Source organism: Electrophorus electricus, chromosome 1 (genome assembly GCF_013358815.1).
Source record: "Electrophorus electricus isolate fEleEle1 chromosome 1, fEleEle1.pri, whole genome shotgun sequence".
Taxonomy (NCBI): domain Eukaryota; kingdom Metazoa; phylum Chordata; class Actinopteri; order Gymnotiformes; family Gymnotidae; genus Electrophorus; species Electrophorus electricus.
Window position 1 is genome coordinate 7,249,694 of NC_049535.1, and position 26,978 is coordinate 7,276,671.

The window sequence follows — 26,978 nt, forward strand, 5'->3', positions numbered from 1 at the left end:
GTTCATGTGTATTGACCAGAAATATATATTTCTTATATCTGTATGAGCCAAAGCAAGAACTGCATGTGTAGATTTAGCATAATAAAGATTAATACAATTTTTATATTCACCAGAAGTAACCACCTCTCAGAGTTCCATCATTACCAAATCTACAGCAGTACCACCAACACCACCTGAATTCACCACTCCAAGATTAGAAACACCACCAAAAGAAACCACTGCTGCAACAATAGGAGTTCAAACATCATATACTACCGGTGCTCCTGAGATCACCACATCTCTTCCACCATCAACAGAAACAGCGACTCCCGGTTTGGCGTCTACACCATCCATTTCCACGGGCTCCATACCAACGACTGTGACACAGACAACACCACAGCCTATCACAACAAATGTTGTAACATCTGTTGAAACAAGCACTAAAGCCACAAGTCCTACTGCTCAAGAGACTACCACATCCGCAGAAAAACCAACACAGCCAAGCACTGCTGCTGAAAAATCAAAAGAGACACCAGTAATAACTGCGACTCAGCCTTCCACCATCACCGAATCTACTGTAGTACCATCAACAACAGTTGTTATTACAACAACCACAGCTGAAATATCAAAAACCCCAGGAAAAGAACCATCCACACTATCAGAACAAACAACACATTTGATCACTGGTGTTGTAAAGACAACACCCGAGACACCAGAAGTAACCACCTCTCAGAGTTCCATCATTACCAAATCTACAGCAGTACCACCAACACCACCTGAATTCACCACTCCAAGATTAGAAACACCACCAAAAGAAACCACTGCTGCAACAATAGGAGTTCAAACATCATATACTACCGGTGCTCCTGAGATCACCACATCTCTTCCACCATCAACAGAAACAGCGACTCCCGGTTTGGCGTCTACACCATCCATTTCCACGGGCTCCATACCAACGACTGTGACACAGACAACACCACAGCCTATCACAACAAATGTTGTAACATCTGTTGAAACAAGCACTAAAGCCACAAGTCCTACTGCTCAAGAGACTACCACATCCGCAGAAAAACCAACACAGCCAAGCACTGCTGCTGAAAAATCAAAAGAGACACCAGTAATAACTGCGACTCAGCCTTCCACCATCACCGAATCTACTGTAGTACCATCAACAACAGTTGTTATTACAACAACCACAGCTGAAATATCAAAAACCCCAGGAAAAGAACCATCCACACTATCAGAACAAACAACACATTTGATCACTGGTGTTGTAAAGACAACACCCGAGACACCAGAAGTAACCACCTCTCAGAGTTCCATCATTACCAAATCTACAGCAGTACCACCAACACCACCTGAATTCACCACTCCAAGATTAGAAACACCACCAAAAGAAACCACTGCTGCAACAATAGGAGTTCAAACATCATATACTACCGGTGCTCCTGAGATCACCACATCTCTTCCACCATCAACAGAAACAGCGACTCCCGGTTTGGCGTCTACACCATCCATTTCCACGGGCTCCATACCAACGACTGTGACACAGACAACACCACAGCCTATCACAACAAATGTTGTAACATCTGTTGAAACAAGCACTAAAGCCACAAGTCCTACTGCTCAAGAGACTACCACATCTGCAGAAAAACCAACACAGCCAAGCACTGCTGCTGAAAAATCAAAAGAGACACCAGTAATAACTGGGACTCAGCCTTCCACCATCACCGAATCTACTGTAGTACCATCAACAACAGTTGTTATTACAACAACCACAGCTGAAATATCAAAAACCCCAGGAAAAGAACCATCCACATTATCAGAACAAACAACACATTTGATCACTGGTGCTGTAAAGACAACACCCGAGACACCAGAAGTAACCACCTCTCAGAGTTCCATCATTACCAAATCTACAGCAGTACCACCAACACCACCTGAATTCACCACTCCAAGATTAGAAACACCACCAAAAGAAACCACTGCTGCAACAAGAAGAGTTGAAACATCATCTACTACCGGTGCTCCTGAGATCACCACATCTCTTCCAGCATCAACAGAAACAGCGGGTCCCGGTTTGGCGTCTACACCATCCATTTCCACGGGCTCCATACCAACGACTGTGACACAGACAACACCACAGCCTATCACAACAAATGTTGTAACATCTGTTGAAACAAGCACTAAAGCCACAAGTCCTACTGCTCAAGAGACTACCACATCCGCAGAAAAACCAACACAGCCAAGCACTGCTGCTGAAAAATCAAAAGAGACACCAGTAATAACTGCGACTCAGCCTTCCACCATCACCGAATCTACTGTAGTACCATCAACAACAGTTGTTATTACAACAACCACAGCTGAAATATCAAAAACCCCAGGAAAAGAACCATCCACACTATCAGAACAAACAACACATTTGATCACTGGTGTTGTAAAGACAACACCCGAGACACCAGAAGTAACCACCTCTCAGAGTTCCATCATTACCAAATCTACAGCAGTACCACCAACACCACCTGAATTCACCACTCCAAGATTAGAAACACCACCAAAAGAAACCACTGCTGCAACAATAGGAGTTCAAACATCATATACTACCGGTGCTCCTGAGATCACCACATCTCTTCCACCATCAACAGAAACAGCGACTCCCGGTTTGGCGTCTACACCATCCATTTCCACGGGCTCCATACCAACGACTGTGACACAGACAACACCACAGCCTATCACAACAAATGTTGTAACATCTGTTGAAACAAGCACTAAAGCCACAAGTCCTACTGCTCAAGAGACTACCACATCCGCAGAAAAACCAACACAGCCAAGCACTGCTGCTGAAAAATCAAAAGAGACACCAGGAATAACTGGGACTCAGCCTTCCACCATCACCGAATCTACTGTAGTACCATCAACAACAGTTGTTATTACAACAACCACAGCTGAAATATCAAAAACCCCAGGAAAAGAACCATCCACACTATCAGAACAAACAACACATTTGATCACTGGTGCTGTAAAGACAACACCCGAGACACCAGAAGTAACCACCTCTCAGAGTTCCATCATTACCAAATCTACAGCAGTACCACCAACACCACCTGAATTCACCACTCCAAGATTAGAAACACCACCAAAAGAAACCACTGCTGCAACAATAGGAGTTCAAACATCATATACTACCGGTGCTCCTGAGATCACCACATCTCTTCCACCATCAACAGAAACAGCGACTCCCGGTTTGGCGTCTACACCATCCATTTCCACGGGCTCCATACCAACGACTGTGACACAGACAACACCACAGCCTATCACAACAAATGTTGTAACATCTGTTGAAACAAGCACTAAAGCCACAAGTCCTACTGCTCAAGAGACTACCACATCCGCAGAAAAACCAACACAGCCAAGCACTGCTGCTGAAAAATCAAAAGAGACACCAGTAATAACTGCGACTCAGCCTTCCACCATCACCGAATCTACTGTAGTACCATCAACAACAGTTGTTATTACAACAACCACAGCTGAAATATCAAAAACCCCAGGAAAAGAACCATCCACACTATCAGAACAAACAACACATTTGATCACTGGTGTTGTAAAGACAACACCCGAGACACCAGAAGTAACCACCTCTCAGAGTTCCATCATTACCAAATCTACAGCAGTACCACCAACACCACCTGAATTCACCACTCCAAGATTAGAAACACCACCAAAAGAAACCACTGCTGCAACAATAGGAGTTCAAACATCATATACTACCGGTGCTCCTGAGATCACCACATCTCTTCCACCATCAACAGAAACAGCGACTCCCGGTTTGGCGTCTACACCATCCATTTCCACGGGCTCCATACCAACGACTGTGACACAGACAACACCACAGCCTATCACAACAAATGTTGTAACATCTGTTGAAACAAGCACTAAAGCCACAAGTCCTACTGCTCAAGAGACTACCACATCTGCAGAAAAACCAACACAGCCAAGCACTGCTGCTGAAAAATCAAAAGAGACACCAGTAATAACTGGGACTCAGCCTTCCACCATCACCGAATCTACTGTAGTACCATCAACAACAGTTGTTATTACAACAACCACAGCTGAAATATCAAAAACCCCAGGAAAAGAACCATCCACATTATCAGAACAAACAACACATTTGATCACTGGTGCTGTAAAGACAACACCCGAGACACCAGAAGTAACCACCTCTCAGAGTTCCATCATTACCAAATCTACAGCAGTACCACCAACACCACCTGAATTCACCACTCCAAGATTAGAAACACCACCAAAAGAAACCACTGCTGCAACAAGAAGAGTTGAAACATCATCTACTACCGGTGCTCCTGAGATCACCACATCTCTTCCAGCATCAACAGAAACAGCGGGTCCCGGTTTGGCGTCTACACCATCCATTTCCACGGGCTCCATACCAACGACTGTGACACAGACAACACCACAGCCTATCACAACAAATGTTGTAACATCTGTTGAAACAAGCACTAAAGCCACAAGTCCTACTGCTCAAGAGACTACCACATCCGCAGAAAAACCAACACAGCCAAGCACTGCTGCTGAAAAATCAAAAGAGACACCAGTAATAACTGCGACTCAGCCTTCCACCATCACCGAATCTACTGTAGTACCATCAACAACAGTTGTTATTACAACAACCACAGCTGAAATATCAAAAACCCCAGGAAAAGAACCATCCACACTATCAGAACAAACAACACATTTGATCACTGGTGTTGTAAAGACAACACCCGAGACACCAGAAGTAACCACCTCTCAGAGTTCCATCATTACCAAATCTACAGCAGTACCACCAACACCACCTGAATTCACCACTCCAAGATTAGAAACACCACCAAAAGAAACCACTGCTGCAACAATAGGAGTTCAAACATCATATACTACCGGTGCTCCTGAGATCACCACATCTCTTCCACCATCAACAGAAACAGCGACTCCCGGTTTGGCGTCTACACCATCCATTTCCACGGGCTCCATACCAACGACTGTGACACAGACAACACCACAGCCTATCACAACAAATGTTGTAACATCTGTTGAAACAAGCACTAAAGCCACAAGTCCTACTGCTCAAGAGACTACCACATCCGCAGAAAAACCAACACAGCCAAGCACTGCTGCTGAAAAATCAAAAGAGACACCAGGAATAACTGGGACTCAGCCTTCCACCATCACCGAATCTACTGTAGTACCATCAACAACAGTTGTTATTACAACAACCACAGCTGAAATATCAAAAACCCCAGGAAAAGAACCATCCACACTATCAGAACAAACAACACATTTGATCACTGGTGCTGTAAAGACAACACCCGAGACACCAGAAGTAACCACCTCTCAGAGTTCCATCATTACCAAATCTACAGCAGTACCACCAACACCACCTGAATTCACCACTCCAAGATTAGAAACACCACCAAAAGAAACCACTGCTGCAACAATAGGAGTTCAAACATCATATACTACCGGTGCTCCTGAGATCACCACATCTCTTCCACCATCAACAGAAACAGCGACTCCCGGTTTGGCGTCTACACCATCCATTTCCACGGGCTCCATACCAACGACTGTGACACAGACAACACCACAGCCTATCACAACAAATGTTGTAACATCTGTTGAAACAAGCACTAAAGCCACAAGTCCTACTGCTCAAGAGACTACCACATCCGCAGAAAAACCAACACAGCCAAGCACTGCTGCTGAAAAATCAAAAGAGACACCAGTAATAACTGCGACTCAGCCTTCCACCATCACCGAATCTACTGTAGTACCATCAACAACAGTTGTTATTACAACAACCACAGCTGAAATATCAAAAACCCCAGGAAAAGAACCATCCACACTATCAGAACAAACAACACATTTGATCACTGGTGCTGTAAAGACAACACCCGAGACACCAGAAGTAACCACCTCTCAGAGTTCCATCATTACCAAATCTACAGCAGTACCACCAACACCACCTGAATTCACCACTCCAAGATTAGAAACACCACCAAAAGAAACCACTGCTGCAACAATAGGAGTTCAAACATCATATACTACCGGTGCTCCTGAGATCACCACATCTCTTCCACCATCAACAGAAACAGCGACTCCCGGTTTGGCGTCTACACCATCCATTTCCACGGGCTCCATACCAACGACTGTGACACAGACAACACCACAGCCTATCACAACAAATGTTGTAACATCTGTTGAAACAAGCACTAAAGCCACAAGTCCTACTGCTCAAGAGACTACCACATCCGCAGAAAAACCAACACAGCCAAGCACTGCTGCTGAAAAATCAAAAGAGACACCAGTAATAACTGCGACTCAGCCTTCCACCATCACCGAATCTACTGTAGTACCATCAACAACAGTTGTTATTACAACAACCACAGCTGAAATATCAAAAACCCCAGGAAAAGAACCATCCACACTATCAGAACAAACAACACATTTGATCACTGGTGTTGTAAAGACAACACCCGAGACACCAGAAGTAACCACCTCTCAGAGTTCCATCATTACCAAATCTACAGCAGTACCACCAACACCACCTGAATTCACCACTCCAAGATTAGAAACACCACCAAAAGAAACCACTGCTGCAACAATAGGAGTTCAAACATCATATACTACCGGTGCTCCTGAGATCACCACATCTCTTCCACCATCAACAGAAACAGCGACTCCCGGTTTGGCGTCTACACCATCCATTTCCACGGGCTCCATACCAACGACTGTGACACAGACAACACCACAGCCTATCACAACAAATGTTGTAACATCTGTTGAAACAAGCACTAAAGCCACAAGTCCTACTGCTCAAGAGACTACCACATCCGCAGAAAAACCAACACAGCCAAGCACTGCTGCTGAAAAATCAAAAGAGACACCAGGAATAACTGGGACTCAGCCTTCCACCATCACCGAATCTACTGTAGTACCATCAACAACAGTTGTTATTACAACAACCACAGCTGAAATATCAAAAACCCCAGGAAAAGAACCATCCACACTATCAGAACAAACAACACATTTGATCACTGGTGCTGTAAAGACAACACCCGAGACACCAGAAGTAACCACCTCTCAGAGTTCCATCATTACCAAATCTACAGCAGTACCACCAACACCACCTGAATTCACCACTCCAAGATTAGAAACACCACCAAAAGAAACCACTGCTGCAACAATAGGAGTTCAAACATCATATACTACCGGTGCTCCTGAGATCACCACATCTCTTCCAGCATCAACAGAAACAGCGACTCCCGGTTTGGTGTCTACACCATCCATTTCCACGGGCTCCATACCAACGACTGTGACACAGACAACACCACAGCCTATCACAACAAATGTTGTAACATCTGTTGAAACAAGCACTAAAGCCACAAGTCCTACTGCTCAAGAGACTACCACATCCGCAGAAAAACCAACACAGCCAAGCACTGCTGCTGAAAAATCAAAAGAGACACCAGTAATAACTGCGACTCAGCCTTCCACCATCACCGAATCTACTGTAGTACCATCAACAACAGTTGTTATTACAACAACCACAGCTGAAATATCAAAAACCCCAGGAAAAGAACCATCCACACTATCAGAACAAACAACACATTTGATCACTGGTGCTGTAAAGACAACACCCGAGACACCAGAAGTAACCACCTCTCAGAGTTCCATCATTACCAAATCTACAGCAGTACCACCAACACCACCTGAATTCACCACTCCAAGATTAGAAACACCACCAAAAGAAACCACTGCTGCAACAATAGGAGTTCAAACATCATATACTACCGGTGCTCCTGAGATCACCACATCTCTTCCACCATCAACAGAAACAGCGACTCCCGGTTTGGCGTCTACACCATCCATTTCCACGGGCTCCATACCAACGACTGTGACACAGACAACACCACAGCCTATCACAACAAATGTTGTAACATCTGTTGAAACAAGCACTAAAGCCACAAGTCCTACTGCTCAAGAGACTACCACATCCGCAGAAAAACCAACACAGCCAAGCACTGCTGCTGAAAAATCAAAAGAGACACCAGTAATAACTGCGACTCAGCCTTCCACCATCACCGAATCTACTGTAGTACCATCAACAACAGTTGTTATTACAACAACCACAGCTGAAATATCAAAAACCCCAGGAAAAGAACCATCCACACTATCAGAACAAACAACACATTTGATCACTGGTGCTGTAAAGACAACACCCGAGACACCAGAAGTAACCACCTCTCAGAGTTCCATCATTACCAAATCTACAGCAGTACCACCAACACCACCTGAATTCACCACTCCAAGATTAGAAACACCACCAAAAGAAACCACTGCTGCAACAATAGGAGTTCAAACATCATCTACTACCGGTGCTCCTGAGATCACCACATCTCTTCCAGCATCAACAGAAACAGCGACTCCCGGTTTGGCGTTTACACCATCCATTTCCACGGGCTCCATACCAACGACTGTGACACAGACAACACCACAGCCTATCACAACAAATGTTGTAACATCTGTTGAAACAAGCACTAAAGCCACAAGTCCTACTGCTCAAGAGACTACCACATCTGCAGAAAAACCAACACAGCCAAGCACTGCTGCTGAAAAATCAAAAGAGACACCAGTAATAACTGCGACTCAGCCTTCCACCATCACCGAATCTACTGTAGTACCATCAACAACAGTTGTTATTACAACAACCACAGCTGAAATATCAAAAACCCCAGGAAAAGAACCATCCACACTATCAGAACAAACAACACATTTGATCACTGGTGTTGTAAAGACAACACCCGAGACACCAGAAGTAACCACCTCTCAGAGTTCCATCATTACCAAATCTACAGCAGTACCACCAACACCACCTGAATTCACCACTCCAAGATTAGAAACACCACCAAAAGAAACCACTGCTGCAACAATAGGAGTTCAAACATCATCTACTACCGGTGCTCCTGAGATCACCACATCTCTTCTAGCATCAACAGAAACAGCGACTCCCGGTTTGGCGTCTACACCATCCATTTCCACGGGCTCCATACCAACGACTGTGACACAGACAACACCACAGCCTATCACAACAAATGTTGTAACATCTGTTGAAACAAGCACTAAAGCCACAAGTCCTACTGCTCAAGAGACTACCACATCCGCAGAAAAACCAACACAGCCAAGCACTGCTGCTGAAAAATCAAAAGAGACACCAGTAATAACTGCGACTCAGCCTTCCACCATCACCGAATCTACTGTAGTACCATCAACAACAGTTGTTATTACAACAACCACAGCTGAAATATCAAAAACCCCAGGAAAAGAACCATCCACACTATCAGAACAAACAACACATTTGATCACTGGTGTTGTAAAGACAACACCCGAGACACCAGAAGTAACCACCTCTCAGAGTTCCATCATTACCAAATCTACAGCAGTACCACCAACACCACCTGAATTCACCACTCCAAGATTAGAAACACCACCAAAAGAAACCACTGCTGCAACAATAGGAGTTCAAACATCATCTACTACCGGTGCTCCTGAGATCACCACATCTCTTCCAGCATCAACAGAAACAGCGACTCCCGGTTTGGCGTCTACACCATCCATTTCCACGGGCTCCATACCAACGACTGTGACACAGACAACATCACAGCCTATCACAACAAATGTTGTAACATCTGTTGAAACAAGCACTAAAGCCACAAGTCCTACTGCTCAAGAGACTACCACATCCGCAGAAAAACCAACACAGCCAAGCACTGCTGCTGAAAAATCAAAAGAGACACCAGTAATAACTGCGACTCAGCCTTCCACCATCACCGAATCTACTGTAGTACCATCAACAACAGTTGTTATTACAACAACCACAGCTGAAATATCAAAAACCCCAGGAAAAGAACCATCCACACTATCAGAACAAACAACACATTTGATCACTGGTGTTGTAAAGACAACACCCGAGACACCAGAAGTAACCACCTCTCAGAGTTCCATCATTACCAAATCTACAGCAGTACCACCAACACCACCTGAATTCACCACTCCAAGATTAGAAACACCACCAAAAGAAACCACTGCTGCAACAATAGGAGTTCAAACATCATCTACTACCGGTGCTCCTGAGATCACCACATCTCTTCCAGCATCAACAGAAACAGCGACTCCCGGTTTGGCGTCTACACCATCCATTTCCACGGGCTCCATACCAACGACTGTGACACAGACAACACCACAGCCTATCACAACAAATGTTGTAACATCTGTTGAAACAAGCACTAAAGCCACAAGTCCTACTGCTCAAGAGACTACCACATCTGCAGAAAAACCAACACAGCCAAGCACTGCTGCTGAAAAATCAAAAGAGACACCAGTAATAACTGCGACTCAGCCTTCCACCATCACCGAATCTACTGTAGTACCATCAACAACAGTTGTTATTACAACAACCACAGCTGAAATATCAAAAACCCCAGGAAAAGAACCATCCACACTATCAGAACAAACAACACATTTGATCACTGGTGCTGCAAAGACAACACCCGAGACACCAGAAGTAACCACCTCTCAGAGTTCCATCATTACCAAATCTACAGCAGTACCACCAACACCACCTGAATTCCCCACTCCAAGATTAGAAACACCACCAAAAGAAACTACTGCTGCAACAAGAAGAGTTGAAACATCATCTACTACCGGTGCTCCTGAGATCACCACATCTCTTTCAGCATCAACAGAAACAACGGCTCCCAGTATGGCGTCTACACCATCCATTTCCACGGGCTCCATACCAACGACTGTGACACAGACAACACCACAGCCTATCACAACAAATGTTGTAACATCTGTTGAAACAAGCACTAAAGCCACAAGTCCTACTGCTCAAGAGACTACCACATCTGCAGAAAAACCAACACAGCCAAGCACTGCTGCTGAAAAATCAACAGAGACACCAGTAATAACTGCGACTCAGCCTTCCACCATCACCGAATCTACTGTAGTACCATCAACAACAGTTGTTATTACAACAACCACATCTGAAATATCAAAAACCCCAGGAAAAGAACCATCCACATTATCAGAACAAACAACACATTTGATCACTGGTGCTGTAAAGACAACACCCGAGACACCAGAAGTAACCACCTCTCAGAGTTCCATCATTACCAAATCTACAGCAGTACCACCAACACCACCTGAATTCACCACACCAAGATTAGAAACACCACCAAAAGAAACCACTGCTGCAACAATAGGAGTTCAAACATCATCTACTACCGGTGCTCCTGAGATCACCACATCTCTTCCAGCATCAACAGAAACAGCGACTCCCGGTTTGGCGTCTACACCATCCATTTCCACGGGCTCCATACCAACGACTGTGACACAGACAACATCACAGCCTATCACAACAAATGTTGTAACATCTGTTGAAACAAGCACTAAAGCCACAAGTCCTACTGCTCAAGAGACTACCACATCCGCAGAAAAACCAACACAGCCAAGCACTGCTGCTGAAAAATCAAAAGAGACACCAGTAATAACTGCGACTCAGCCTTCCACCATCACCGAATCTACTGTAGTACCATCAACAACAGTTGTTATTACAACAACCACAGCTGAAATATCAAAAACCCCAGGAAAAGAACCATCCACACTATCAGAACAAACAACACATTTGATCACTGGTGTTGTAAAGACAACACCCGAGACACCAGAAGTAACCACCTCTCAGAGTTCCATCATTACCAAATCTACAGCAGTACCACCAACACCACCTGAATTCACCACTCCAAGATTAGAAACACCACCAAAAGAAACCACTGCTGCAACAATAGGAGTTCAAACATCATCTACTACCGGTGCTCCTGAGATCACCACATCTCTTCCAGCATCAACAGAAACAGCGACTCCCGGTTTGGCGTCTACACCATCCATTTCCACGGGCTCCATACCAACGACTGTGACACAGACAACACCACAGCCTATCACAACAAATGTTGTAACATCTGTTGAAACAAGCACTAAAGCCACAAGTCCTACTGCTCAAGAGACTACCACATCTGCAGAAAAACCAACACAGCCAAGCACTGCTGCTGAAAAATCAAAAGAGACACCAGTAATAACTGCGACTCAGCCTTCCACCATCACCGAATCTACTGTAGTACCATCAACAACAGTTGTTATTACAACAACCACAGCTGAAATATCAAAAACCCCAGGAAAAGAACCATCCACACTATCAGAACAAACAACACATTTGATCACTGGTGCTGCAAAGACAACACCCGAGACACCAGAAGTAACCACCTCTCAGAGTTCCATCATTACCAAATCTACAGCAGTACCACCAACACCACCTGAATTCCCCACTCCAAGATTAGAAACACCACCAAAAGAAACTACTGCTGCAACAAGAAGAGTTGAAACATCATCTACTACCGGTGCTCCTGAGATCACCACATCTCTTTCAGCATCAACAGAAACAACGGCTCCCAGTATGGCGTCTACACCATCCATTTCCACGGGCTCCATACCAACGACTGTGACACAGACAACACCACAGCCTATCACAACAAATGTTGTAACATCTGTTGAAACAAGCACTAAAGCCACAAGTCCTACTGCTCAAGAGACTACCACATCTGCAGAAAAACCAACACAGCCAAGCACTGCTGCTGAAAAATCAACAGAGACACCAGTAATAACTGCGACTCAGCCTTCCACCATCACCGAATCTACTGTAGTACCATCAACAACAGTTGTTATTACAACAACCACATCTGAAATATCAAAAACCCCAGGAAAAGAACCATCCACATTATCAGAACAAACAACACATTTGATCACTGGTGCTGTAAAGACAACACCCGAGACACCAGAAGTAACCACCTCTCAGAGTTCCATCATTACCAAATCTACAGCAGTACCACCAACACCACCTGAATTCACCACACCAAGATTAGAAACACCACCAAAAGAAACCACTGCTGCAACAATAGGAGTTCAAACATCATCTACTACCGGTGCTCCTGAGATCACCACATCTCTTCCAGCATCAACAGAAACAGCGGCTCCGGGTTTGGCGTCTACACCATCCATTTCCACGGGCTCCATACCAACGACTGTGACACAGACAACACCACAGCCTATCACAGTACATGTTGTAACATCTGTTGAAACAAGCACTAAAGCCACAAGTCCTACTGCCCAAGAGAGTACCACATCCGCAGAAAAACCAACACAGCCAAGCACTGCTGCTGAAAAATCAACAGAGACACCAGTAATAACTGCGACTCAGCCTTCCACCATCACCGAATCTACTGTAGTACCATCAACAACAGTTGTTATTACAACAACCACAGCTGAAATATCAAAAACCCCAGCAATAGAACCATCCACATTATCAGAACAAACAACACATTTGATCACTGGTGCTGTAAAGACAACACCCGAGACACCAGAAGTAACCACCTCTCAGAGTTCCATCATTACGAAATCTACAGCAGTACCACCAACACCACCTGAATTCACCACTCCAAGATTAGAAACACCACCAAAAGAAACCACTGCTGCAACAATAGGAGTTCAAACATCATATACTACCGGTGCTCCTGAGATCACCACATCTCTTCCAGCATCAACAGAAACAACGGCTCCCAGTATGGCGTCTACACCATCCATTTCCACGGGCTCCAAACCAACGACTGTGACACAGACAACACCCGGAACTCCTGAATTCACCACCAGAGCTTTAGAAACAACAACACCACCAACAGAAACCACTGCTGCAGCAAGAACTGCTGAAACTTCAATGACAACACATGAAGTTATAACTGGAAGTACTGTACCTTTAAAAACTGAGCCCCAAGTGATAGTAACGTCTGCTGTCTCAACAACTCCTGTTACAAAATTTAGTACAGCCTCCACATCTGCACCTACAACTGAGACTAGTATCGCAACTATACCTCAAACACTGTCAAATATCACTATTACATTACCTTTCATGTCAACTAAGAGAGTATGTTGCTTCATAAATGGCACAGATGTTCAACCAGGTAGGAGTTCGAATCCTCTACACACACACACACACACACACACACATATATATATATATATATATATATATATATATATATATATATATATATATATATATATATATATATATATATATATATATATTTCTAAATATACATCTGATCTATCTATCTATCTACACACACATGTATGTGTATATATATTTTTTTATTATAGGGCAAATAATTTACAACATATCAGATGGCTCTGGATGGTGCTTTACTGCATACTGCAGTGATGCATGTGTTGTTGAGAAGAGGTCATATTCTTGTTCAACAACACCATCCCCTCAGACATCCACCACAACATTTAAGAGTACTTCAGCCACTGTCACAGGATCACTGCTTACATCTCTAGGCCCAGATTGTGCCAGTCTTAATCCACCAAGAAAGGTACCCCAATGTTCAACTTTTATTTTCAAATAAATCTAAAAACTGATATGTTGACATGTTACAGAAAAAATTATATAGATATTGCAGCTTTGTCTGTTACTATCCGTTTTTATTCTAAAATGACAGAATGGTGAATCCTGGAAACTGGAGAATTGCACTACAGCCACATGTACTGATGGCAAAGTTATCCACACCCCAACCATTTGTGGAACACTTGGACCCATAAAATGTGAAAATGGCCAACCCCCTCAAAAAATATATAATGAGACTGGCTGCTGCTACAGATATGAATGTGAATGTAAGTTAAAACTTTTACAAAGTATATGTATATAATTATGTTATATTTGTGTGTGAATGTTCATGCTGCTTTTCAAGTGTTATTCAAATTCAAGTGATATGAATATACTATATGTTTTTCTGCAGGCACTTGTACTGGATGGGGTGGTTCTCATTATGTAACATTTGATGGAAAAAACTACTCATTCAGTGATAGTTGTTCATACATTTTGGTTAAAGGAGTTAGTGCAAATTTGAAAATAGTCCTTGACAGACAGCCCTGCAGCACTGGAAGCTCATTCTGTCCACAGAGCCTGATCATTACATACGAAGGTCAAGAGGTTGTTCTCACCCAAAAAATGACTACAGGTGGCATAACCAATGTGGTAAATAAGTCTCTCCTCTATACTTTATACACTAAATTTTCTCCACTGGCCCTGCATTTTAATCCTTAAGGCTTGTCTGTGAAGCCAGTCCCCAGGAAATGTATTTTTGTTACAGTTTTAAGAAATGTCTTGTTACTGGGAATAGTTCCACCAGCTGCCATCTAGATCATTATATTATTATGACTCTTATTTCATGACGTTTTTCTAAAACATCATAGGTAATGGTGGACAACAAGCAAATCTATCCTGCATTCAAAAATGGTAATTTCATCATCACAAGTACAGGGATGGAAGTCATGGTGATGATTCCACAGATAGAGGCTCAAGTTACCTATGCTGGTTCCACATTTAACATTGATTTGCCATTCTCACTCTTCTACAGCAAAACAGAGGGTCTGTGTGGTGAGTGAATTCTCTCCCTTATGCTTAGTCAAATTAAAATCTATTTGGAAAGTGAAGGTTTTATTAACAATGTGATGACTCATCAAAAGACACCATTTTAATCATTCATTATTTTGCCCAGGTACATGTGATAACGACCAAGAGAATGACTGCCAGTTACCCTCTGGTAAGATCGCGCTCTGCTCCCAAACAGCTCCCAACTGGCTGGATTCCAATAAGCCATGTATACAGCCCACCACCCCATCTCCAACTACTACATACACCAAGAGCACACCCTCCCCATGCAGGCCATCAATCTGTGAGCTCATCTATAGCCAGTGAGTAATAGAAATATGCTACTGTAATCCTATTCTGTCTTTGTAACTATGGCACAATATAGTGGGATAGCATGCATCTGTAACCAGGAGAACTCTTTGTTTAATTATTGCATCCATGTAACATTTCTGTTACATTTGGTGTGTTTGGTAGACACTGTTTTCAAGAGCAACTTAAAATTTCAGTAATGTTACAGAGACAGGCAAGTGTGGTGTTAGGAGTCTTGCCCAAGGACTCTTATTGGTACAGGAGGGCACACTTGCCCAGATGGGCAATTGAAGCCCAGTTATTCATGTTAGAGGAAGTGTTGGTATAGTGTTACCTACTACACTACACCAACCGTGCCATGTGTGTAGATTATGAGCAGCTCCTTTAAAATGTCTCCTTTTGTCTACATTTTAGAGTGTTTGAGCAGTGCCGTGAGGCTGTTCCTCCAGAGTCGTATGTAGAAAGCTGCAGGCATGATGAGTGCACGACAGCAGCCTCGGGCTGCACCAGCCTGCAGGCCTACGCATCAGCATGTGCTAACAAGGGCTTCTGTGTGGACTGGAGGAAGTACACAAATGAGACATGTGGTGAGTGGACAGCCTGCATCTCTGTACCTCTTGGTAAAATGAGAAGTCCGTTATCAGGTAGCTTATTCATAACACCTTTATTAGCTCTATTTATGTCGCAAAAAAGTTTGTTATTACATATCAAAGGAAAACTACAAAAACATATTTACATGTCATTACATACTGCACACTGCCATACTGTAGCTTGGTTTGTTTGTTTAGAGTGTCTATTATGAGCACTCCAAATTACTAAATCTACACTACTTTATTAGTTAGAATAGTGTATATTACTGCCTATTACTAATTAAAATTAATTAATGTTTAAATGTGGATAGTGAACAGTTGTAACTGCTGGTGATGAATCATTGTTACTGATATTTTACAGAGGTTAAATGTCCTCTGAATAAGGTCTACCAAGCCTGTGGACCAGCTGTACAACCAACCTGCAATGCACAGTAATGTCTATGTCCACCCACTCCAAAGTGAACAAATATTTAGAAATGGTCATTCCATTTTGGCAGTATTTATTTTTTTTAAAAACTTCTTTTAGCATCAGTTGTTATTGGATTATAAATACTCTTAAGGAAGAAACTTTTTTAAGTATGTGTATTATTGTTTCAGGTATAACAGCCAATACCAGGTCCAAATTCAGACAAACAACACAGTAATGCATGAGGGATGCTTCTGTCAACCAGGAACTACCCTATTCAACACAAACTCGGATGTCTGTGTCACATCATGCGGTAAAACATCTAACTCTGGCACTCTATAGCTTTGCAGGATCACAAGAGTTGGGGTTCATAGTTCTTTGTTGACTTTACTGGGGTGCCAGTTTCCATATTTTCCACAAAAATAATAGGTGTTTGTCTTCTAGCTTGCACAGGCTCTGATGGGAGCCCCAAAATGGTGAGTATTCTTATACTTAGTTCTGCTTATTTGATGGTTTGTTTAAATCTATTTGGAATGTTTTCTCCTCTATTATGTACTTTTTATATGTCGACTTCGTGAGACATGCTACAAATAAACTTGACAGCTTCTTTTCAAGCACTGCTGACATTTCACTGCCCTTTTAGCCAAATGAAAAATGGCAGAATGGATGCCAAATGTGTGAGTGTGACAATGAAACTCTGAGCATCCAGTGTTGGTCTGTTACCTGCCCCACTGTGTCCACCCCTGTATGTGATAATCCTGGAGAAGTTCTTGTCAACAAATCAGATGGATGCTGCATAAGTCATGAATGCTGTGAGTAATCTGAAGACCCATTTCTGAACGAATGATCTAAAGACCAGTGGTCTCATTTCACCACTGTTTGGTCAAACAACCTAAGAACCAAATTTATCCTATAACCTATAACAAATGGCTGCAGAAATCAAATCATTTTTTGAAAGTAGGCTATACATTCCATTTTGTCACTAAGAATTTAATTGGTAAAGACCAATGTTCTCTTTTACTGCACTCCAGATATGCCATCAAGTGGCTGTAACATTCAGAAGAACACCACCGTCCTGGTAAGCAATGGTTGCACCAGCACTGTGCCTGTGGAAATCACTTCCTGTGCAGGCTCATGTGAAACATTCTCCATGTAAGTATAAAAATACAAATCAGGTTTGGCCCAGTGTTCTCATACAAGAAAAAACCCATGCAGGTCATGCTAAGTTAGTTGGCACCCATATTAGTTCAGGAGTTTATATCCATCTACAAGAGGTCAAAGGAAACACAGGCTCATGCATGCATTGATGGGCAAACAAGGAGGCATAAAGAGTGACTTCAGACTGCATCATCAAAGTTCATATTAGGAAGAATCCAGCTCTATTAGCTTAGAGGGTGCATTATAGTTTCACTTATATTTTTGATTGAGCCATATCTTGTGTCTTATTTCAGATACTCTGCAAAGGCCAATTCTCTTATGCACTCTTGCTCTTGCTGTCAAGAGCAGGCCATAAGTCAAAAGGAAGTGGAGATGATTTGCCCCAATGGATCAAAGACAAATCACATATATACCTATATTGAGTCCTGTGGCTGCACAAACACAGAATGTGTTGACATGTCCTACAAGTGATATGAGACAGTAAGCTGAGTTCACTTATAACACCAACTAAAGCAAGCTGCTCATTCTTATCAATGGCAGACATTGGTATAATTTTGAAGATTTGCATTTCCTAGATTTTCTTGAGAATTGCTGTGGGCTTATTAATCTTTCCCTGAAAGTGCATGTAATAGTGGTAAAATTAAGAAAATAAATATTTTAACATGATCATTATTTTTGGCAATGTATGTGCATGAGAGTAACTTCTTCATTGTCTTTTACTTCATAATAAACTGCTGCAATTTAAAGCATACTTGGTACTGTACTTTCAATTAGCAATTTTCTTTTTCATATATGAGCATTAACTGCATTGTACTTAAAACATTGCAAGGGCAATTGAACTCATTACCTAAAATGCATGCAAATGATGAATAGCATGAAATAAAATGTTACATTTACATGAAAACATTCTTAAACCTAAATGATGTAGAGACTACTATGACATCTGAGTGATTACATGCTTACACAGCACACCACATCCAAGAAGTTTATTTTATTTATTCTCATGTGTACTGTTCAACAGAAACTTAGAGAAGTAAAATCATACATTTCTGGCTCTGAAAGAGTAAAGTGCTGAACAGCCTAACAACATTTCTTTGACCCGAGCCAACATTACATAATTACTTGTTAATGCAAGTGAGTACCTTCATCAGGGGTTGCTAAATATATTGTAATTTTGCTTATGGTCCGAGGCACCAGGCCGTTGTATTGATGTGACCACTTAACAACCCATAGTTGAGGACAACTGCATGTGACATTAGGAAAATAGTAAACAGCTCTAAATGTCCCATACTACAATGCATTTCAGTGAGAATATAGATGGATAAAAATCCATATCCATCACCTTGAAAGTTTAATTTAGTTGGACTACCAAGTCAATTACTACAAATTACTCTTGTGTAATAATTAAAAAAAAGGGTGCATGTGTGTGTGTGTGTGAGAGAGAGAGAGAGAGAGAGAGAGAGAGAGAGAGAGAGAGAGAGAGAGAGAGAAATATCAAAACAAGATTTGCATTCTGTTTTTCATTAATATGGCCACGGTCACCACTTGGACATAAGATGTGTGTAGTGAGTTGCATTTCAGAGAGACAATGTTTTTGCTGTCTTACATAACTTCCAAAGAACATGGAATCATTTCTGAAATCAAAATCCTCCTTTAAAATAAACATTTATAGAAATCAACATGGAATTATTATAGAATTTTTCTTCACACAATAATTTTATCACCTTTGGCATTTTGCAAGAAATCAATTTCACATATGTAAACAAGCCATAGAAATAAATGTACTCTGACATTGACCACCACAAGCAACATTATCACTAAACAGTGTCTAGCTTGTATACCTGGGACTGTTGGTATAGGTAAAAGCTGAGCAGAAGAATTTTGGTTAATAAAAATAGATAAACACACAAAAATCAGGATTTCCAAATTATTTTGGCAGGTTTTTAACATAAGCACTAGCTAAATCCAGAATTAAAGGTAGCCGTGGGCTTAAATCATGGTTAAGTTCAGACAGCCTTAAATTAAGCCATCTCACTTGAACGCACCTTCATAGGTTCATAGGACACCTCCTATGAGACAACTCTGGCTACATTTGTTCAGACCACCACCTGTAATCCCATATCCAACTCTCTAAATTAAGATAAAGATATAATGTCACATGAGTATGTTGAACATTTTAATTGATGCTATAAACTATATGGATCCAAGTGTGAATATCTAACAGGATTCTGAGATGATCTTAAGTTAAGATGAAATTATGTATCTGTTGGGTACAGGACTTGGTGCTTGTTTATAAATCGAAAGCAGTGTTTACACTAAAGTTTAATTACCGATACTACTGAATGTGTCAGAGGGTGTGTATAGTAATATAGTTGTGAATCTAGGTAGAGCAATATATAAATGCATACCTTTAAAGCAATATTAGGTGAACAACCAGCATATAATATGATGGCCATTTGAAAAAAGTTCTAACATTGAACTGTTAAATCATTGTCTGTATCATTTTAAAATTTCCCACTGCCCATGCCATCTCTAAAATGTGACAGCTTTTAATATAATTTTAATCATCCTCAAAATAAATTATAGTCCTTTAAATATATATAGCTATATTTATACAGATAAAAGCACATTTTAAACACAAAACAGACATATACAGGACAGACATATACAAGACAGACTGGAGGGTTCAGTGAAAACATGGCCAAATCCGCAGACACATGCGGCCAAAACGCAGAAACCTACATACTATCTAACTCACAAATGGCAAATAAAAAGTTATATAATCACACTGGGGGAAGCTGTCCACTGTCCTGACTTTGGGGACAAGCAATGCATTTTGGGAACCGTAAAGCATAGCCTGTGGACTGGGGTACATGTTTACAAGATGATGGTGTGGTGGACAAATGTTGGTTTTCTAGATCTCTCCAGTCTGGGACAGCCAGGAGGTTACACCTCCTCAGCCATCTGCAAGAGGGAGTTAATGGCAGCGTCCTTGTTACCCTGTTGAGCCTCCAACACTGTGCGGATCACTTCCTTATCCAGGTTGGGGAACATGTCATGAAGGGCCTTCAGATCCTCCTCGCTACAGGGGGTATTGTGAGGTATGGCAGTAGGAACTGCAGGCATCCCCATGGGCACCACACCCTGGTTATAGACACCTGGTACACCTGCAGCAGCAATTACAGGCAGGAGAGATTATGAGTGCTTGAAGAATCATACTTTAGATTTATACATTTGTGGGTTATTCCATTACATTCAGTGAGAGAATACAATGCATGTGTGTCTACCATTTTTCACTGTACAGTTTAGCCTGTGACTGTCTTGCTTCCTCCTGAAAATATTGTGTGCCTTCATTGTTCGGAACGACTGTTCAAACACACAACGCTTATCCATGCCATCTCTATCAGGGACTGTTCTTGCAGATTCTCCAACTCTGTTGTCTGAATCACACCCATTCTACCAGCAATCACCACCACTATGCCATCACCCCCCACCCTCCATGACTGCTCACTTGCAGCACGCATTGGTGCCGATTCGATCCGGGGTTGTTGTTTTTTTGGTGTTCTTACTGCTCAGCTAGATGTGCTGCCAACATAGTGAACAACATGGTGAATACAAGATAGTGAACATGCTTATTTTAGGTATTAATTCCCATTTCATTAATTCCCATTTCAGTGTTTGCACCCTGGCTCCTTGTTAGCCTTACCTCTATATATATTTGCACCCAATGATCATCTTGGCCCTTAAGCCCAAACTTGACCCTCTGACATATGACTTGAAGGACTTATCTTTTGCTTCCTGCTCACGACATTCCATGTTTACTCACATACCACATCTACTGTTGAGCTAATGCATCAAACTAATTCTATGACATGCAAACAAGATCCTCCTACAATTACACTTCTCAGACAGTGTTTGTCTGATTTCTATCACCCCAGTCTTAAAAATAGTTAAAGCTAGCCTTATAGTGTCGTTCCCCCGACCTTCTTGACTTGATCAAGTACAGCAGATGAACTGGTAGCTGTGAACCAGAGCAAAATTTGATGCAATACATAAGCTACTAGCATGCCCATTTTAATATAATGAGTCATCTCACAAATGTTTTTTGTTGTTCGTGACATAGATGACTTGCAAAATGCATAAATGTGCACATGTGTGCTGTTTCAAGAAAGAGAGATATGTGTTCACATTGCAGATGGACACAGGTCACTTGCACTTATTAATATGAGCAGTCCAGTTAGACAAATCCCGATCTGAGCAAAGAAATTGGAAATGAACAATGTGCCTTGTAAGGTGAATGTAGTCTTAATGTTTCCATTTTCCTTTGCTTCATCTATTGATCCAAGATAACTGAAACCCATGGGACTGGGCTGTGTGCTGCAGAGCACTAAGCTCAGGCTCCTTATTATTCTGGCTGCCCTCCCTCATTACACTTTCCTGGGTGAACTGTGCCAAGGTGGGGGTTGTCCGGCTGTCTCCATAGTTTTCCCCACATTGTCGAATAGTTCACTAAAATTTCCCCCCAGGGCTGCAGGTTGGGGACTTCACATTGTGCCCATGTGTGTTGACCCTTGTAGGCTGAGTGCCTCACAATGAATAACCATGTTAACTGTGGCTGTTGCTGTTGCTGAAGTTTGTGACAATGTTGTGACACGTTATACCCAAATTATAGACAGGTTATATAATTACAGCATGAATAAAGTAAACAGAGTGTGCATTGAGAAAATATACACACCTGCAATGGGCACATAGCCAACACCCTGCTGGTACACGGTAGGCATTAGGACCACAGGCTGTGATGCCATCATCATCCCTGCTGGCAGAGACTTTGGCAAAGAAGGAACAAAGGAGCACAAGAAATTGAAGGTAAGAGAATCCTTGATCTTATGAAAGAAACGTTTTTTGTTCAGGACACATTCATGACAGCTGTAATTCATCAGGCTTTCCTATAAATTTAACTCTTTAGTCAGCAGAAATGTATGCATGTTATTTTTCAAGGTCATGCTTGCAGAATGTTTTTGTCCAAGCTGTTCCAAGTGGCCATCACTGTGACAGGGGTGTAAGCCTCTCGGTCAGTTTAAGAATGAGGGTAAGATGAAGCTCAGACTCACAGTGTAGGACATGACAAGATTGATCATGCCCTCCTTATCATCCCCCTGTCTGCCGCTTAGGCTAAACCATTCGTCCACCACGCTGCCCTCCCTCAAGCTCTCAGGGATGGTCACATGTGTCCATGCAATGCGGTCGTCCATAGAAAACGCCCTCTGAAAACCAAAACACAATAGCTGTTTAGGCATAGTGTAGGCCTCTGTAAACACAGACCCTTTCTAGTGTTGTATTCAGTTTGTTTGTCTATAAGGACCCTAACCTCATCAAAAATCTCTAAGTAGAAGGAGTCCACTCCAGGTGGGACAGTGCATTGGATAATTTTGTTCCAGCGGGGATTCTTTGCACCGTTGTGAGCAGTGGGAGTCTCATACACAGCATACCCAAGTCGAATCCTACAATAAGGGTCCATGCGCGTCATGCCATAGTTTTTGGCAAGCTTTGCCTGGTTAAGAAAGGAGAAGGAATTCAATAACTAAATCCACAGATGTTATGTTTAACTTCTTATCAAAAGGTCTGACTCATCATTTGCCCTTTTCAAACAGACTGAATACATGCTGGCTAAAGTGTAGCTAACAATAAAAATGTGATGAGTCATGACAAGAATGAACAACATATCGCCATGACAAAAATCAATACATTTTTGAGTTTACACTTATGGACAGTTTCAGGCAACGAGTATATGATTTAAATGGCACAATTTATAGTCCAGGTGGAGATGAATGTCATTAAAACAATCTCCATCACAGCAGATATCTCTAATCATGAGTATTTTAGTAAATAAGCCAGGAACATGAAATATCACCATGCATGTAACCCCAAATAACTGACGCAGACAAATGTTAAAAACAGTACAGTTAATAATTTTAAAATTTGACTTGAACAATGCATTTGCAACATTATGAAAAAGTCTGATCAACATTCCTGATGTTTTCTATTTGAACACCACTGATTTGAGATGAAATGGGAACAAATTTCAGTGAAATCCTGAACTATGAAAAATACACTAATTCATGGTTTAATCTTTTAAGTTCCCAGAACCACCATTGTTTGTATACACTGCTGCTGAAGTACCTGGACCACAGTGATGCTCAGTCTGCCAACTGTTCCAATTGAGCCTCCATACTGCAACTGCTGTGCTGCCTGAGCATCCATCTGCACCTGCTGCTGTTGTTGGGTGGGAGTGATCCTTAGGAAGTCCTGAGGCAACTCACCAATGTACACCTGAACACAGGAAGTGAGAAGGACTCACTTGTGCTTAAAATATAGACATTTGGAGTACTGTTTCTTTCCCAATTTGTTTGATGCTAGTACCTCTTCCCTTAGGTCAACAAAAATAATACAGACAAGCAACTAAGACCCTTTTCAGAGCTATAACACAGCCTCTTTGGCAACACCCACGACGTGTAATGTGTTACACGTACTTGGCTAGCTAACCTATGATTAAAAAATGCTGTGAAGTTGCATGTAAAATATAATCGCTGAGACAAAACACCAAAAAACCCCGAATAGAACACTGAAGTCTAAATCCTTTCGGATAATAAACACAGTTTTGTGCAACAGGGTGATCAACCGTGTAATAGTTACTATTTTACCCAACAGTTAATGTTAGATTTGCTCACAGTTCAGTCTCAGTGTCCAACTAACTAACCCAAGTAACTACCTAGCTATGTAGCTAACTAGGTATTTAACTACTAGCTAACTAACCTAATCGAGTCTCCGAACGCCGCATCGGGTAACTAGCAAGTTCGCTAAGCTAACCTAGCTAGCTAAATGTCATATAGCCAGCTGGCCAAACATTCAGCTAGCTAGGTTAGCTCGTTAAACACGGAAGAGCGTTAGACAGTGAGACTTGCCATAAACACGACAAATTAAAACAACTCAATTTTGACATTTTTAACAAAGATTATCAGTGAAGTCTTTACATGCACAACAAAAACCAACGTAAGACAGTTAGCTAGAATGATAGCTAATTAGCTAATATAGTTAGTTAGCTTATAGTTTGGTAGCTAGCTATTAGTCTGACTGGTAGGGTACTAGCGTTACTGGGTAGCTAACTAGCTAGCGCTAGCTAACTTAGGTTACCTAACTAGCTACCTAGAAGCTGCTCTTCATATAAATAAGCAGACTTGACGTTCGCTCTACCTCTGATTTGTGTAAATCTAAAGCATAGCTACTAACCTGTCCTCGCTGAGTGCTGATTGTTGTAGCCATCTTACTTAACAATGTAAAAAGGAGAATTCTCGAAGGAGTGAACCAATTTATTAAGTGTTGTGATGTTCCTTCTCTTTTATGGTTACAGCATAGAGTTGCAAACCAGAAACTTACTGCCACCTACTGTATCCTTTTTGTAGCACATACCTTTGCACGGGAAGATTTCACAAGAAAGGGGTAGTGCCGCCCTGTGCTAAACCCGGCTTGGTCTCTCAGATGAAATGACCTGCAAATTTAGTCACAGGAAACAGTCACAGTCGCAGGTTATCGATCAAATGCTAGATGAAGAAAACAGACCCAGAGGCCTTGTGTAGAATGCAAACAGCAGATAGCATATAACTATCACTGATGTTATTTTAACCAAAGCAACTTACAATTATGACTGAATACAACATGAGCAATTGAGGAATACGGGCTTTGCTCAGGGGTCCAACAGTGTTAAATTGGTGGTGGGGCTTCAACTAGCAAGTTTCCCATTACTGGGTAAGTACCTTAGCCACTGAGCTAGCGCTGTTCCCAACTACCAACGATGTCCAGCACATACAAATATTTTTGTGTATGAATTATTCACCACTTTACATCTTACAGTGGTTCAAGATAAATTATTTGAAGCTCAATTCAATATATGCCTCACAGTTACAGTGATCTGGGTTCAATTCTGGCCTGGCTGCTGCCTGCATGGAGTTTACATGTTCTCTCTGTGTTTGCATGGATTTCTTCCTAATAATCTGGTTCCAAAGATGTGCAAGATAGGTCAATTGGCATCTCTAAATTGGCCCAGTGCATGGGTATAACTTTGCTTTGAAAAGTGTTAGGAACCAGTTATTGCATTCAATACAGCTGCCCCTCAGATTCATGTTCTCTTTAAGAAATCAGGTCTTCAGGCACATGCGTTTACTGAAAAGGTTCAGGAAAGGATTTATGGCTGCGTTGTAAAGCCTATCAGCACTGAACAATACAAGAAATCAGCACTAACATAACTATTTATAGTACAATTGTTTTGTAGTACAATTTGTTTAATTTCAGAAAATGTCAGTTGTGCTGTGTTTATTATCTTGGCATTGTGTGACAAAATATAAGCACAAACATTATCTGATACTGTCATTTTCACAAACTAGTTGGACAGATGTCTGCGGCAAGCTATTATATAAAATATTTTCAGAGTACATTTTTAAAAGCAGACAAAATCTTCAGAAAGAGATGTGGACATATCCCCAATGCCTATGGTCCAGTGTAAATGAGTGCATGGAAGTGTGCCCGGCTTGCTGTGCTGTGCTGCCCTGACCCTGAACTGGATTAAGTAGTTTAGAAGATGACTGAATAAATGATTCAGCAGAGTCATGGTCCTGGATAAAAAAAGATGGAGGTGCCGTTATAAATGGTCCTGCAACATCTGCCAAATGGCAAAATTGTATACAGATGATACAAGGGTAGAAGTTGGAGCCAAATACTTTTCTGGGTGTTGCCACTGACAAAGCGTTCTTTTCTTCTGATGTGTTATTGGCATACTATACCAATATGCAGTATGCTCTGTATTGCACTGGTAGAAGGCCATTAATAACTCAAAGGGCAGCTTGGCTCTACTGAGTGTCCCTAACAGTGCCATATTCACCAAAGAACTGGTAGTGGT

General features: G+C 41.9%; 2 protein-coding genes across 2 annotated transcripts in view; one reads left to right on the top strand and one right to left on the bottom strand.

Annotated features, from left to right (window-relative positions):
* Positions 1 to 18,499, top strand: part of LOC113586059 (mucin-5AC-like) — a 33,004-nt gene extending 14,505 nt beyond the window's left edge. Inside the window, exons 28-40 of the mRNA XM_035533674.1 lie at positions 114 to 13,912; positions 14,409 to 14,507; positions 14,634 to 14,805; positions 14,931 to 15,169; positions 15,388 to 15,571; positions 15,693 to 15,888; positions 16,289 to 16,461; positions 16,826 to 16,895; positions 17,062 to 17,183; positions 17,315 to 17,346; positions 17,514 to 17,682; positions 17,902 to 18,022; positions 18,322 to 18,499. Coding sequence (XP_035389567.1) covers positions 114 to 13,912; positions 14,409 to 14,507; positions 14,634 to 14,805; positions 14,931 to 15,169; positions 15,388 to 15,571; positions 15,693 to 15,888; positions 16,289 to 16,461; positions 16,826 to 16,895; positions 17,062 to 17,183; positions 17,315 to 17,346; positions 17,514 to 17,682; positions 17,902 to 18,022; positions 18,322 to 18,499 — 15,554 coding nt within the window. The remainder of the gene's footprint in view (positions 1 to 113; positions 13,913 to 14,408; positions 14,508 to 14,633; positions 14,806 to 14,930; positions 15,170 to 15,387; positions 15,572 to 15,692; positions 15,889 to 16,288; positions 16,462 to 16,825; positions 16,896 to 17,061; positions 17,184 to 17,314; positions 17,347 to 17,513; positions 17,683 to 17,901; positions 18,023 to 18,321) is intronic.
* A 500-nt stretch (positions 18,500 to 18,999) lies between these two features.
* Positions 19,000 to 25,435, bottom strand: tollip (toll interacting protein). Its single transcript, XM_027023926.2, has 6 exons — positions 25,316 to 25,435; positions 24,209 to 24,358; positions 23,397 to 23,579; positions 23,140 to 23,292; positions 22,764 to 22,854; positions 19,000 to 21,195 (listed from the first exon to the last, which is right to left on the bottom strand). Exons 1-6 carry the CDS (start codon positions 25,346 to 25,348, stop codon positions 20,975 to 20,977), a joined length of 831 nt encoding a protein of 276 aa, XP_026879727.1. The 5' UTR covers positions 25,349 to 25,435; the 3' UTR covers positions 19,000 to 20,974.
* Between the last annotated feature and the right edge of the window lie 1,543 nt (positions 25,436 to 26,978).